Source organism: Chelonia mydas, chromosome 6, assembly GCF_015237465.2.
Source record: "Chelonia mydas isolate rCheMyd1 chromosome 6, rCheMyd1.pri.v2, whole genome shotgun sequence".
NCBI lineage: Eukaryota > Metazoa > Chordata > Testudines > Cheloniidae > Chelonia > Chelonia mydas.
In genome coordinates, this window is record NC_051246.2 from 15,576,523 (window position 1) to 15,592,300 (window position 15,778).

At 50.3% G+C, this 15,778-nt stretch overlaps 1 protein-coding gene across 11 annotated transcripts in view; it reads right to left on the minus strand.

Annotated features, from left to right (window-relative positions):
* Nucleotides 1-875: 875 nt before the first annotated feature.
* CTNND1 (catenin delta 1) overlaps nt 876-15,778 on the minus strand; it is a 58,953-nt gene continuing 44,050 nt past the window's right edge. For 3 of the 11 annotated variants that reach the window (XM_043548555.1, XM_043548554.1, XM_037899325.2), the window contains 11 exons: nt 15,205-15,358; nt 14,506-14,574; nt 12,692-12,819; nt 6,277-6,427; nt 5,640-5,832; nt 5,374-5,488; nt 4,361-4,448; nt 3,859-3,906; nt 3,519-3,619; nt 3,138-3,200; nt 876-2,889 (listed from right to left, as the gene is read on the minus strand). In XM_043548555.1, coding sequence (XP_043404490.1) covers nt 2,878-2,889; nt 3,138-3,200; nt 3,519-3,619; nt 3,859-3,906; nt 4,361-4,448; nt 5,374-5,488; nt 5,640-5,832; nt 6,277-6,427; nt 12,692-12,819; nt 14,506-14,574; nt 15,205-15,358 — 1,122 coding nt within the window. In that variant the 3' untranslated portion in view covers nt 876-2,877. The remainder of the gene's footprint in view (nt 2,890-3,137; nt 3,201-3,518; nt 3,620-3,858; nt 3,907-4,360; nt 4,449-5,373; nt 5,489-5,639; nt 5,833-6,276; nt 6,428-12,691; nt 12,820-14,505; nt 14,575-15,204; nt 15,359-15,778) is intronic. The other 8 variants (XM_043548557.1, XM_043548560.1, XM_043548558.1 and 5 more) reach the window with 6 other exon arrangements.

The following is a 15,778-nucleotide window of genomic DNA, read 5'->3' on the forward strand; positions in this document are numbered from 1 at the left end:
TACTATATTGTTCCTGTGCATGGAAGCGTTCGCCCCATCTAGGGGCAACCTGTGGAAATTGGAGAGCAGAAGGGTTGTGGATGGAGGAAGAGGCATGGTGAGCCAAGCATTGGGACTGGCCTTATTGGGATCCAGGAAGTGGGTGGGCGAATTACAAGGGCCAGCTCACGGTCAAGACTGCTGGCACCAAAGGCCTCAGATCATGGGCACTGCTGCTATTGGTGAGGGGAGCCACCCCAGCCATCTAGATTACAGGGTTTAGGGTGAAACAAGGAGCAGTGTAAGGGGGATGTAGTGGAATCGTCGGCTGCTATGGGAATCTGGGATAAAAAACAACCCATACTATTGGGCTGGGCTGACAAGTGCTTCTTTTGTAGCCAAGAGGGAGTGTTCTTATGAAGTGTCTCACTATGAGCCAGTGGTGCTCAATGTAGTGGCCTACAACCCCAGTAATGGCCACAAGCCAACCTATGCTAGGCTCATATACCCTAGAAAGCAACATGAATTCACCCCCTACAGTAGCAGATACAAGCAAAGGGTAGGCCCAGTGCTTAGGGCACTACCCTAGGACTTAGAGACCCCAGTTCAATTCTCTTATCTGCCACAGCCTCATGTGATCTTAGGCAAGTCCCTTAGTCCATGCCTCAGTTCTCCCACCTGTACAATGGGGATAAACAGTACTGCCCTACCTCGCAGAGGTGCGTGAGGATAAAACACTGTAGCATCTGAGCTTCTCAGTCAATGTAATTAGGAGTCAGAATACTGGATAAACCCCTTCCATAGTCCTACCAGAGGACCAGCCCCACACTGGTTTGCCTTACTCTGGCACATGGCTCCAGCCTGTTCTGAAGGAGCAACTCCACTTTCCCCAGATCCACACTTTAAAAACTTTATTTATATAAAAAATCATTTTGTTTTAAAAGCATTACAAGAGAGCGCGCAGGAATCAGACAAAGAACAGGTTCCCGGCACCCCAGAACAAGGGGTACAGAAGAGAGCAAAATAGTTATTGGTTCCCCGCTGCAGGCGCTAAAGCAGTCTGTGGGGGAAAGGAGGAGTTTTTGGTTCATCTGGAATTAAAAAAGGAATTAGTGTTTTACATACATAAGAGTTAGACCCCAGAAAGACAGCTTGGATTTGTACTTCAGTCTCTTCCAAGGGAAAGAGGCTGGAAGCGACAAAGGTGGGGTTAGAGAGGCACAGAGATCTCCCAGCCCAGACCTTCCCCCTTGTGTAGTGCATGCACAGTGGGGGGGAAAATGAGAATCCCATTTGAGCATGCAAGACTAGAGCAATCCAGGTCCAGTTTGTGGCCTTAAGGGGAGGCTTCCAGTTGCACTGTATGCAGAAGAGGGGCTAGGAATGTCTTCCATGGGGAGGCAAAGACACACCCCCTTCATCAGAGCACCCATGGTTTCCTCTTCCACCTGGCTGAATGGTGTGAGAAGGCCAAGACCACTTGGTGTTCCCACCTAAGTCCCTGAAGCTTCCCAGTCGCAGGCTGACAATGCTCTCCCTTCCCCACCTCACTCCAATGAGGATTTAGGTAGGACAGAGAAGCCCTTATTTATCCCCACAACCCAAACATTCCTGGGAATCCAGCTACCCCTTGTGTCAAGGGGAGGTATCAACACAGTAAGACTAGAGCCCCAAGTGGGGAGGAGAGCAGAAGCTAGTCTATGCCAGAGATCCCCAACCCCTTGAATCCAAAACACACTCCTCCTCTACCAGGCAAGAGAGCCTACGAGTTGGAAGAAACTGTTTCACAGTGGTAAAGAAAGGCACATGTCGAGAGACCGACAGACACTGCTGCATTCACCCAAGGTGTATGGGATGGGGATAGTAGTTACAAGTCAGTTTTTGCTTCCTATCACCATCCCTCCCAATCCATCACCCCCTTCTCCCGGCATACCCTAAGCCATGGCACTCTCAGACTTAAGACAGTTAACGAAACAGTGCACCTCTTAAAAAACCTGACATCCTCTTCCCATCTGAGAGCCAGCCCTGCCCTTGCTACATACCAGGATCTTCTCCCTCACATCCCTCGCCACTTTCTTCCAAGCTGGCTCCTCTCTCAAATACCTGCCCCGAACAACCCATCCGGATGAACGCTCACCCAGGCCCCACTAGAGAGTGGAAAGCAAAGTGTTCCAATCCCCACCCTTGCACGTCCATTTACACACCTCTCCTCCCCCATATAAGAGGCGGTAGGCCAACTAAACAGAACGCAGCTCAGGACAGACCTTCCCCCAAACAATCATCTGGCATCCAAATGCAATCAATCATGAGACAGGAGTATTGTGATTTCCCCCTCCCCACAACTGCCAGTCCCTACCCCTCCCATCACCACTGCCTGGAATGTTCCCGTATTCCCAGCATCCTTTGTTGCAAAGTGATCACACACAAAAATATATTCTATAGGCTAAGAGGAGGCAGTGGGCTTTAACCCCTGCCTCCACGAGCAGAGCTGATGTCTCTTAAAGGAAAAGCAGACCCAGTTCAACAGGGCTCCACTGAGATCCACCTTGCGCCGAGAGTGCAGCAGGAGATTGTGGCGTCAGGGGAAGAGTTCCTTGAAGAGCCTGCCTTAGTCGCTCCAGTGAGATCCATCGGAAGTATTTGGTCTGCAGGAGTTGCTCTTGGAAGGAAAGATAAAAGGCGTCCAAGGATCGAGGGGCAGCCGTCTACAGAAGGGAGTGGAGGGCCCCGTCCGGATGTCCCCCACCCCCAGGCAGAAGGGGTGCAGATGGCCAATCATTTGGCTGGGTAGTTGGCACAAAGAGTCCAGCAAAAGTAAGGTAAAAATCAGTCCATTCCACCACAAAGAGTTGTATATAACATACTATAAGCCCAAACTGAGCGGAGGCAGGGAGGAGACTAGATCTTCTGCTGTGGGGAAAGAGAGAGAGAAATGAGAACTGGTTAGCACCAGGGGGGAGGAGTTGTCATCAAGCAGGAGCACAATGCACACCAAGCAAAACAAATCAAGGCAGATTATGGTCACAGATCAGCAAGTGATTGGGATCTGGAATAGAGTATGATTTGACTGGCCAAGCACCACTAGATTGCCCAAGAAAGTTATCCTCCAGCTTCCTGGTGTACATGAGCAGGAGACTCAAAAAAAGTCTGGGACATACCATAGGGGGATAAGCCAACAAGTCGTCATCCTCCTCATGCAGGGATTCCTGCCCTTCATCCTCCTGCAGACACATATTGTTACTGGGGTGTGGGGAAGGATGCAAGACAAAGGAAGGGGAAAAGGGAGGCTGAGAGGGAAGACAGGGACTGTCCAGGCAGCAGATAGGGCAGAGCAGAAAAGCAGAGTCACCTGACGAAGCCTGGGTCCTCTCCTTGGCTCCTTCCAACACAGAGGCCAATAAGTATCCTCCTTCCAGTTTGCCTGTCCTGACGACCTAGGTCCAGAGCCCTTCCCTCCCCACCTGCCCCAGGTTTCTGGGATTCAGTAGAGCAGAAGTAGCAGGGGACTAAAGAGACTCGAGAGGGGTAGCAGGTTTTACCATCAGTGGTGCTCCCTTCAGCGGCTCCACATCGCCCAGGTCTCCAGACCGGTCTAGGGTCCTGTTGTGGTCTCTCTCGTCCAGCGTGGAGTAGTTGTTGTCTGGATTAGAAGGACACATGGCAAGTGAGACAGACCCCTCCAACCAGCAGCTGGGAGCTTAGGCCGCAAGAAGCTGGTAGTGCCAGTCAAGAGTTATTTACAATGACTTTCCTGACCCTTTACACATTCCCTCCCTCTCCAGTGTTGGCTCTGATCTAAGCAGCAGGACATGTTCTAGGCAGATCCCCACATACTCTAGTCTGCGTGTCTGTGCCGTAAGCCAGCTGCCCGTTTCTTACCTGGTCCCATGTTGCTCATCTGGATCTCCTCTCGGGAGGATTTCTTATCTAGAGAAAGAGGATGGGAGTTTCAGACTCCAGACCTCAAGGGTACTCACCCAGCCTGCCAAACTCTCAAGCAGCAGATAAGCTGGTTCATTGTTTGGGCTCACTCAGGTAAGCAAGAATTACCTAAACCTGCAGTGAAGTCAGATGGCTCACAAACTCAATGCAAGATGCTATAGGGCCTTTATAAACACCAGCTACATTCTCAGTCTAACCCATGGACTGTTAAGTTTGGAGCATAGACACTGTCAGAGGTGCTGAGCAAACAGCTCCCAGTGAAACCACCAAGAACGAGGTGCAGAGGCAGCTCTTGGAACATGGAGCCCACTAACTGCACTGGACAACAGGTTGGGTTTTGCAGAAAGAGCAACTGAAGCAATCTGAACGTAGGGGGTCAATAGGTATGACTGGACTTGTGAGGGCTGCATGGCTGTCTACAGGGAGTGGCGTGACATACCTGCTTTTTGGTTCCTGTCAATGAGGGGCAAGGTGCTGTCATCAAACGAGTTACCTCCCTGGCTCCGAGAGGCATTGTTTAGATTCACCTGAAACAGGAGGGGGGCCTGTAACATCCATGACCCACACATCCCAGTTTCTAGATCACACAGACATAGGTCCCTTAGCCTGCCACACCAAGATACCCAGGCCTCTACAGCTGGAGCTCAGCAATGGCAGAATCCAGACTGATCCAAGCGTGCTGCCCTCTAGTGTCTGAAGAGAGGTCAAGCCCATTCCAGGGAAGGCTGGGAACCGCTGACACGAGAGGTTCAGTATGCAGTGGAAGACAGGATTTGGCCTGGTGAATAAGCTTCTTTGCATTTTGACTCTTCTGCAAGGAGTTGTGAGAATAGCGGTCTATCAAGGGGGAAGTTTAGTGCCATCTAGGAACTTGCATATGTATGTGGGATCCAGTATCTGAGCACCTCAGATACTTATCTCATGCTAATCATGAAGCCCCACAGAAAGGCAGGAAATGCCCATCCCCATCTGTCAAATGGGAATCTGACAGGGATTCAAGCCAGAATTCTAAGATCTGTTCCTAGAGAAGTAGACAGATTGTCTGGAGTTCTCAGCACACAACAGTATCTATTTAAAACAAGAACCTTCCCAGCTGCACTCAGAATGGAAGCTGCTAGCTTCCGAGTATCTGGCCCCATGTGACTTGCCCAAGGTCACACAGGGGGAGCTGGGAACTGAACCCAGACGTCCAGAGTCCCAGGCCAGCACCTTAGCCACAGGATGGCCTTCCTCCCCAGGATTTCAGCCCACCATGAGGCAGCAGGGCTACTGGCCAGCTTGTGTCAGAAGGCTGGCCATTGCTCATCAGCAACAGGGAAGGAGTCTAAACATGAAGCATTATTAGAAACATGCTAGAAGGTCCAGTGGAGTTCCCCTCCCCAAATACCAACCTTGTCTCTCCTCTGAAAGCCAATGACCCCACACCAACAACCTCCCAGTCACCTCAGGTACCTGGAAGTCAGATTTCTTCCATCCTTCCTTCTCCAGTGGCTTCCGCAGTTCCTTATACCCCCAGATTGTCTGCAAGACTAGGGCAGCAGCTCGGACTTCCCTCTCTGATCTGTTCCTGGAAAGAGCAAGACATGAATGTGAAGATGCAGTACGGGGTAATATCCAGTCCCCTCTGAGTCATGCATGGAAAGACAGAGGGTGGGAAAAAAGGGGGCAGGAAGTCTCAGGCAAGATTCCAGCATACCCTTCCCCTGGGAAACACCTACCCAGATTTGTTGATCAGCACCAGCTTCTCGATGCCCTGAGTCTCACGCAATTTTTTTGCGGCCTCCAGGTTGTCCACAATGACCTCGTTGATAGTGTTCAGGATCGACACCACTGTGTCCTCAGACAGGTTCTTGGCTGGGGTTTGCTGCCCACCTGGCAGGTTCTTCACTAGGTTGGGGATGGCATGTTTACCTGGAGCAGGTGGGAGAATTAGGTCAGTGACAACTGGATCAGAAGGCATGATGAACACTAAGCAGCCAGATGAATTGGGGGAAGCCATGCAGGAGGGAAGATGAGTCAAGAGGATCATCATGGATGGACAGAAGTGTTTGGCCATGCTTGGTTCTGATGCTTTTCCCCCTCCCTCCACAAAGCCTACTGGAGTCATTCTAGAAGATAGCACAGCACCCATGTTAGACATGATTGGGGTCAGAGGAATGGAACAGAAGTCAGCAGTTCCCAGAGGAATGAGGGGCATCACAGTACCCTTGAGGTGGCAAGGGCAGCAAGCAAGAACCATGACAACTCCTGGCTGATGCAGAGAAAAGACATGCCCTCTTGGTTGAGTGGAGTGTAACGGGGCGGGGGGTGGCGGGGAAGCAGCTACAGAGCAGACATTGCCTCCACAGCTCTTACCTATCAGTTCTTTGTTGCGGGAATCCACTGCCAGGTTACGCAAGGCTCCGGATGCCGCTTTCACCACCCGCTCACTGTCATGGGTCAGGAGGTCGGCGACAGCAGAAAGCCCCTTCTCCTGGCGCAGCGCTGAACGGATGTACCGGCCATACTGCAGGAGGATGAGAGCAGGGTGCCATGGGGTTACAAGGGAAGGCAGGTAATGGGTCCTCACTGACAGCATTGTGCCTTCCCCCCCCTTCCATCTCTAGGGCTGGCACCCAGCCCCATACATGAATGGGGTGGGGAGGGTGGTGGTTCAGTGGAAGCAAGGAGGGTCCTCCCCAGGACGACTACAGGAATCATCCCACTCCAGCAGTCTGGTATTGAACAGCTAACACTAGATGCTACCAAGGTGGGCAATGCCCCCTAACAGCCTAATCAATGCAATACTACAGCAGAACAGAAGTGGGAAGGTTTCCCTGACCCCAGCTAATGAACAGTTTTCTGGCAGGTCTGTGCACCTCAGCAGTCCATAGGAGTATTTGGACTAGGAAGCTATGGTCATTCAGGGAATGAATGAGGTACTCCAATAATGGCTGAATCACCACAGGAGAGAGACTTGGGTAACCTTGTCTGGAAACTAGCAGTACACGAGTCCCTTAGATTAAACAGCACAGGAGAGACCAGGTTCTGCTTTGATGGACTTAAATAGCGCAAATTAACCACGTGTTCAGCCACAACACAGGAACCAGAGCTGTGTTGCAAGTACCACTAAGACAGAAGGGTAAGTGGTCATACATCAGAGCATGAGCCATGGACTTACTGCCCAGGGTCAGGAAGAAACTGCATATGGGACCAGTCATTAAGAGTTGTCCATTATGGCACTTCTCACACCTTTATCTGACACAGCTGGCCTGACCACATCAGAGACAGGATACACTGCTGGAGAGACCATTGCCTGACATTTGCAGGAGCATGGGTAGAGGCCTCAACCAACTCAGGAGTCCATTGTGCTAGACGTGGCAAGGGACAGTTCCCATCCCAAAGAGTTTGAACCAAAAATACAATTTACTATGCAGTTATGGGCAACTCAACCATTGACTAGAGAAGTTGCATTTAATGCAGGGTCAGTCTGAAAAAGGAAAGCAGAGGCTCCCCAAGAAGCTAGGCCCCAAAACAAGCTATGTTATTCAGACAGCTTGCACAGCACATGCAAGACGCTGCTTCAAAGGCACAGATGACAACTAGTTTAGCTAGACTTCGGCATCTGACTCACAGCTGTGGGACTCAAGACACTAAGCACCCCTTTGTGGGACACAGAAGTAGCTGTGGATGCTCCACTTTAGGTCTAAGTCTGTGCGTCCCTGCGCCGCAGATCGGAAATTTTAGGTAGCAGTGCTCGGTTGGGGCATGCGCACACAGCAGCTGTCTCAGTGTCACTGGTGCCTCTTGTAGCGTGCGCACAACCCGAGCCCCTCCGTTCCTTCACCACCGCGGAGTCAGATAGCAAAAATTCCAAAGCAGAGGGGAGGAGGGCGGGTAGTGGAGCATCCACAAGGGGACACATCTTGAAGAACCATAGTTACTGCACAAGGTGAGTGACTACTTTGAGTAGTGTCCCTGTGGGTGCTCCATTTTAGGTGTCTGTAGAACACTGCCTCCCTGTGGATGGTAGGGGCTTCGGCGCGTCCGTTTCTCTCTCTCACTCACACACCATTAAAGGGATATTGTTTAGGAAGGCTATTGATGTAGCCATAGCACATTTCTAGTGGTAGATCGTCTGCTGTTTAGTAATCTCCGTTTCACTCTTTCTGAACAGTCTAGTTCTCCATTTTGAAACCACGTAGGAGCCATGATTTGAGGTGGAACTTCTCCGGATGGGGATGGAGTGTTTGGCCCTTGTTCTGTGACAGAAGATCCGCCCATAAGGAAAGGGTGTGTGGAGCACACGCTGCGAGGTGTGAAAGGTAGGGGAACCAAGTCTGTCTGAGCCAGGTGGGGACAATCAGAATGGCGTGCACTCTGTCAGTCCATATCTTGTGAATCAGTCGTGAGATTAAAGGTATCGGCAGGAATGCATACAGGAGTGATGTGTTCCACAATATGAGAAAGGCATCCTTGTCAATTAATATAGAATATGCATGTGATGTTGTCCGTTAGTATGCAAATTGATTTGTTTTGTATTATTGGCAGGAAGTGATGACATGCATTGAGCTCTAGGAGGTTGATGTGAAGTTGAGTTTCCATCACCAACCACTTGCCCTATATGATGTGGTGGTCCAAATGAGCGCCCCAACCCATCAGGGACGCGTCTGTCGTGATAGTGAGCGATGGAGGGTCCTGTTGAAAGGGGATGCCCATACAAACATTTTCTGGTTTCATCCACCAGTGTAAAGATGTGAGGGCCTTTGGAAGCAATGTGACTCTTTTGCTTAGGCTGTTTGCACTGGGCATATACACAGCGCTCAGCCAGCCCTGAAGACAGCGCATGTGGAATCTTCTGTGCTTTACGATGAAGGCCATGCCCGCCATATGTCCCAGGAGCTGAAGGCAAGTCCTCACAGAGGTTTGTGGATTCATGGTGATAGTCGAAATGAGTGTGTTCATTGTCATGAACCTGTGGTTTGATAGTATTGCCTTAGTTTGTACTGAGTCGAGGTAGGCGCCCATGAACTCCAGGCGTTGTGTTGGGGTTAGAGTTGATTTCTTTGAATTTATCTGAAACCCTAGCTTATGGAACAGCTCTATGGTTATTTGTACCATGTGTGTCGCCTCCTCCCGGGTCGTACGTTTCAACAGGCAGTCATCCAAGTATGGGAAGATCAGCACCCCTCTGGGTTGTAAGTCTGCAGCTATTACCGAGAGAGTGTTTTTTAAAAAAAAAACTTGAGGGGCAGTGGAGAGGCCAAAGGGTAGGACTCAGTATTGGTTGGATCCTACTGTGAACCTCAAGAATTGTCTGTGGGCCGGATGTATGGCGATATGAAAATATGCAACTTGAAGGTTGAGGGCTGAAAACCAGTCCCCCCTCCCCCCCACACCCATCTAGTGCTGGTATGATTGTGGCTAATGTAACCATTTTGAACTGTGGCTGTGAAAAAATTTGTTTACCTTCTGGAGATCTAAGATGGGTCTCCATCCACCGCTTTTCTTTTTGGTGAGGAAGTAGTTTGAGTAGAAATCCTTCCCTTCGTATTGATTTGGAACTCGTTCCACAGCACCCAGATCCAGGAGGTGGTCCACCTCCTGTTGTAGGAGGTGCTCGTGAGAGGGGGTCTTTGAAGAGGGATGGGGAAAGGGGAAGAGTGGGTGGTATGGAGAGGAAGGAGATAGCATAACCAGATCTTATGATTTCCAGTACCCACTGGTCCTTTGTTATAGCTGCCCAAGTGCGGTAAAATGGGCATAAGCGGTGGCGAAAAATGTGCATAAGTGTCTGATAGTGCTATAGTCTGGGGGAGGTCATTCAGACCCTTGACCTAGACTTCAAAATTGAGGCTTCGTTGTGGATGGTTGAGAAGACGAGGCCTGATGTTGCAGGGCTCTATGTCTTTGAGGACGTTGTTTATTCCGATTATGGTCAAAATGCCTCTGTTGTTGGGGGTGGAAAGATGTGTCTTGTTCTTTGATATGGTGTGAAACGACGTCGTTTGCTAGGCAGGGTGTATGCGCCTATGGTATGTAATATGGCCTGAGAGTGCTTCATAGTACATAAGACCTCATCTGTTTTAGACGAAAAGAGCTTTTCACGGTCAAAAGGAAGGTCTTCACTTTAGCTGTAGTTCTTTCAGGATTCCCGACGCCTGCAACCAGGATGCTCTGTGCATCACCATTGTTCGTGCGGCTGTGTCTGCCACATCCATTGAGGCCTGTAGAGCTGTGTGGGCTATTATCTGTCCTTCCGTCATGATGGCCTTGAGCTGGGGATGTTTGTCTTCAGGAAGATCCTCTAAGAATTCCTGCAGTTTGCCATAATTAGAGAAGTCATAATTTGCCAAGAGGGCAGAATAGTTCACCACCCTGAATTAGAGTGGGGCTAAGGAGTATATTTTACAACCAAAAGAGGTCTAGTCTATGTTCCTTGTTCTGTGTAGAATGGAACTGGGGTTGCTTGCTGCTGTGATTGACAGCTTCCACCACTAGGGAGTTGGGCTGTGTCCCATTCTCTGGCCAGGAGATTGCACTGTGTCAAATAGGAGCGATTGCGGTGCTGAGGAGACCATTATGTCCCTCTGGTGTAAAAATAGCACCAGTTCTGCTGTGGCCAGTGACATGTTGGTATTGCGGTCAGTTTTCGCGGAGGTAGTTGGTGCTGTTGAAGGTCGATCTGTCAGTGCCTACAAATGAGTCAGTGCTGGTAGCAGCAGCATGGGAGTCAGAGGAGCTTTCGGCACCAGCTTCTGCACCAGGGTAGTCAGTGCTATGGAGGAGACTTGGTGCCTCTATTCCGAGCCGGTGCATCGGACTTGGCAGAGGTCCGCGAGGGGACAGTGCCGGAGGTGCCTGGGGTCTCATAGGAGCTCTCTTTGGATGAGCTCGGCACTGAGGGCAAGGACCTCACTGGGGAACTCCTCTTTAAGTAAGTGTCCTATTTCAGGAGGTCAAATCTCACTTCCTTGACGTTTTGGAAGGCTGAGTATTGCCCTTGTCAGAAGTTTTGCTGGTCTGTGACTGAGTTGTTGGTGTCTCCTGAGATGGGTGCAGGGACTTTTCCATCATAATCATTTTAATGCAGAGATCTTTGTCTCACCATGCCCTCGCTTTTAGACTTGTACAGTGAGTACATTTCTGGGGGATACGAGTTTCCCCCGGGCAGCGGACAGAAGATGCGTGGCTGTCAGAGACAGGCACTGCCTTGGGGCAGGAGTCGCATCTCTGAAAACCAGGTGAGCCAGGCATATTGTGTCCTATGCTTTTTCCCTGCAACTGGGTCGGGAAATGTGAAGAAAAATGTAGAAATCGGTTAAACAAAAAAAACTATTTCTACTGCTAATCTAAGAAACTAAAACTAAAGGGAAAGAAAAAAGAAAATTCCACCCCCCCACCCCCCCCAAATAACTCCTTAAGTCAAGTCTAATCAAACTAAGCTAAAACTACGATGTAAATGATTTTTTTTTCCTAAAGATTTTTGAAGAGGCAGCACTGCCATTGAGCTCCGTCTGCAGCAGAGGATGACAGAGAAGGAACGGAGGGGGTCAGTTTGCGTGCGCGCTACAAGAGGCGCCAATGACACCGCGAGACAGCTGCTGCGCACGCCCCGAACAAGCACTGCTACCTAAAATCTCTGATTTCCAGCGCAGGGACGCACCAACACCTAAAGCGGAGCACCCACAGGGACATACTTGAAGAAATAAAAGCTCCTGATTGGTCTTCCCTGCAACATCACCCTCTGTCATTTCTCCTGTCTCTCTCCTCCTACAGCAGGAACTGCTCAGCACTCCTGCATGAGGCTTAACCTCAGAGACAACCCACCACCAGCTTGTGCAACCAGTTATACTGCACACTAATACAGAGTCGATGCCCAGGGCACAGATGGCTGAAGATGTTGGGCAGACGGGGAGACGTTGGCACTTATACTGAAGGAGTGCCCACGCATGGCTCTGGAGGGAGGGGTATGTGCTAGAATTAGAGTTAGTATCTCTCCACGAGATTACCCGTGTCTTTGACTTCGGGTTGGTCCCAGTAATGAGTCTGGGAGTGGGACATGGCTCCTACAGCAGCTTTGATGTCATGGTAATGCTGGAAATCAGTTACACCAATGCCCAGGGGCCCAAGAAAGACCACCCCCCTCACCCCACGCAGCGGAAATCTGTTGCAGAAGGGGAAGCTCCAGCAGCAGCGCCCACCCCGGTCCCCAGCAGCGCTGGGCAGTCCCCAGCGCCCCTCCCCCCACCCGACAAGCCGCCACATCCCCCACCCATGCCTCGTCCTGGGCAGAAGCTTTGGGGTGCCAAGGGAAGCCCCAGTGCTCCCCACCCCCTGCACCGCTCACCCATGTCCTGTCCCAGGAAGAAGCCTTGGGGCAGCAGGGGAAGCCTGATTGCCCTACACACCCCCACACCATCCCTGGCAGAAGCGCAGGGGTGGCAGGGGGAAGCCCCAGCACCTGGACACCCCCTGCAGCCCTGGAGGAGCTCTCTCACCACTGCAGCCCTAGGGCCAAGACACAAGGATAGAGCTTCTTGGGGCTACAGTCAGGGGTGGACCCTGGGTGGAACAGGGGTTGGCCCCAGTAAGGGGAAGAAAGGAGGGCTCACTTGTTCTGGCCCAGGAACCCTTAATCTGCCTCTGGGTGCCTGGACCCCCTATGCCAGTACTGGATGGGTGATCCCTCCTTTCTGATGTGCCCCAGCCCCACCCAGCTCCAAGGCTTCATTCTCTCCTCATTTTTAAGATCAGGTTCCCAGTCTGTCTCTCCTTGGAAGTGACTCACCGTCCAGCGACCAGCACACAGGTTCTGGATGGCTCCTGCTGAGGCCTCTAGGATGGCAGGGGTCTTGCTCTCCTTCAGCAAGGAGATATATATCCGGACTACTTCTGGTTGGAAGAGGAGCTCATACCCTAGAAAGTGAGACAGGGAGTAACAGGTAGGGCTTATCCGAGAGGTTCATTAAGTAGCAGAGTAAGCAATGGCCTATCCAGTAGGTTAGACAATTGACACAAGGTGCATGTTTTGCCTCTCCCCTTTATCTCCCCCTGATTAGAAGTATAAGAACTAGATCAAAACAATTTAGTTTTTAAACCATTGCCCCATAGCACTGGAAACCCGGATAGCACAGCACTGTGGCTGGCACTCCTGCACTAGCCCAGACAGTTACTTCAGTCAAGTGAAGCAGCAGAGCACTCAGACAGGTGCTAGAATAATTTTTAAAATTTAAGGTGTTACTAAGAAAGGGTAAGGTTTAGCTATTTGATGCGGCATGCCCCTTTATGCCATTCCTCTTACACCAGGCCAGATTTAGGGGAGGTAATGGTCACAGCAGCCAACCACAGCAGTGTCCGAAAGCTTGATACAGGGAGAAGAGGGAGGACTCAAGCCTCATCACCAGTAGATACTCTTGGCACCTACAGAACTAGTTCAAGCAACTGTAATGTTTACAGAAGCCTTTCCCGCCAACACATGAGCATAGCAGGAACACTTCAACAGTGTTCACAGCCACAACTGCACAGAACAGGTCTTCAAACCAGATCAGCTGGAAGTGCTGGGGTTGCAGTGACATCCAGGTGACATTAGGCAGAGGGGTTTGGTCTCCAGTCCTGCGAAGTGCTTTACTGAAAAAGACTAGTCTACATACTGATTAGGGTGCAAAGTCTCATGAGCACCTGTTCCTTTGTTTGGAGTAAGGCCGGTAAAGTTTCATTTGAAATTTTCATTTTTAAAAGCCAAAGTTTCCGCAAGAGTTTTCTGAATTTTCTCATTTTGTCAAAAATTGAGTTTTTAGGTTTATTTCTTCTCCACACCTCATTTTCCAGTGGAGAAACAGAGAGAGAGAGCCAAAAATTCACAGATGTTTGAAGAGAGCCCTTTGAACTTCAAACCCTGTACCTTTCCCAACCAGTTCTAGTTCTGAATGCCTGCAGCTCCTGGAGTTTAACACTCACTCTTTGTTTTACCAAAAGGTGTAATGTGCACAGTCTCGTCCTGGTTTCAAAAGAATCCAGGACATTTGCCAATACCACTGCTGCACTTGTTCTGCACAGCAGGAAAGTCAAAGTTAACAGTAGCTACTAGACACTTGCCATGACAACGGTATACCTGTTATTGCCCTTACCTTGGTCATGTGTAGCTCCAGTCACCCATGGTGCTTATCTGCTCTCCCCCCACACACCCCAAATCACTGTAGTATCTGAGTACCTCATAATCTTTAATGTATTTATGCTCAACACCCCTTGGGAGGCAGGGTAGTGTTGTTATCCCTGTACAGATTGGGGACTGAGGCTAAGTTATTTTCCCAAGGTCACAGTATGGCATAGCAAGAAATTGACCCCAAGTCCTAGGCTAGTGCCCTGACCACGGCACCATCCTCCTCCTTATAAGCCAAGCAGAAGTGGCTCTTCCCAAAACTCCTGTGTGTCATGGATTTATTACACTAGGCAGCATTTATTTTCGTGTAATTTAGTTGTCTGTATCTCCACCCCTCCTAAAACCGGTCTTTGTTTAACTGGCTTCTATTTAACGGAGTTTGAGATAATATCACCAGGAGCTGGGGGAGGAGAAGGGTAGAGCAAATGCACTGGGGAGCATACCTTTTGCAGGGCTTGTTCTTTTGGGAAAGTCCACTGTATCAGCACCAGGCTCTTCTAGAGGCTTTTTGCCTTCAAAAGGAATGAAAGTAGTGAGTACAAGGTATTAGCATAGCTTATTCCACCACCTCCCAGCCAGATCCCTTATTTCCTCTCACTAATTGGAACAAGTGTATCAGAATAAATCTTCAGGTGCTGTTGGGATAGTGTGGGCATCTCCTACAGAGAGCATTCCTTAGCCAGTGTTGTGAACATCCACCCCACATGCACTCACTGGGAAGTGGGCAGAGGAGAGAACCCAAACTAACATGAGGGAAAAAGACAAGAGAGTACTCACCTCTGGAGAACCACTCGTCTATTGGTGAAGCAGAGAGAAGGACAGGAGAGAGAGAGGAAACAGGAGAGGATAGGTACCAACAGGATCACAGGGTGGTTTGGCAGGAAAGCAAGGAGAAGGGAGAGGGGAAAAAAGGAGATAGGAAAGGCCTGAAGTTAGTGGAGATCCTTCTGTTATTTCCCTGATAACAGCACATCAACCCACTACAGGGCCCTGAACACCAAGGGCTAGAGATGCAGGCAGGGGCAGTCTCACTGCTGTTACAAGAGGTCTTGGGGAAAACAGTGATTTAGCCTTCTTGCTAGAGATTGTTAGCGCATGATGGTAAGAAGCCTCATTTTCCTCCCCACTAAGACAGGCATTACCTTTGCCTTTCTTGGCACCAAAGCAGCTGGCAGCGTGGGGCCCAGCATTGTTGGCGGGGTTAAGGGACGTCTCCTGGTAGCGCTCGGCGTGCGGGATCTCACGGTGGACTTGATACGATAGGTTCCGCAGCAGGCAAACACAATTTTCCACCAGCTGAAGAGAGGAAGCCGGGGGGGGGGGGATGGGGGGGGGTGAGGAGGAGAGAGAAGGGAGGGAGTGTCATTCACAATGAGACAAGCTGGCTTACCAGTCACCTGATACTTCAGAGCCATAAGGGATAGTGTGAAGGTTCAGAGGTCACAGGGAGGAAGGGGCAACTGTTACTTGGCTTAGGGCAGTAGCTCTCCAGCACTTCCATGCTTCAGGCTACTGCTTAAGAAGATAATTCCATCATTACCTCTCCTTCCCAGCCTCAGATCCCCCAGCCTGGTGCTTGATCCTCAGATCGTGCTTTGCTCTGTGGGCACCAAGGCTTGGTCACCTGCTGGTGATCAACCCATGGACCAACGTTTGGATACCATTAATTCAGAGCAGCCTCTACTTCCAAGCACAGAAAGATCAGCCCAGGCTGCA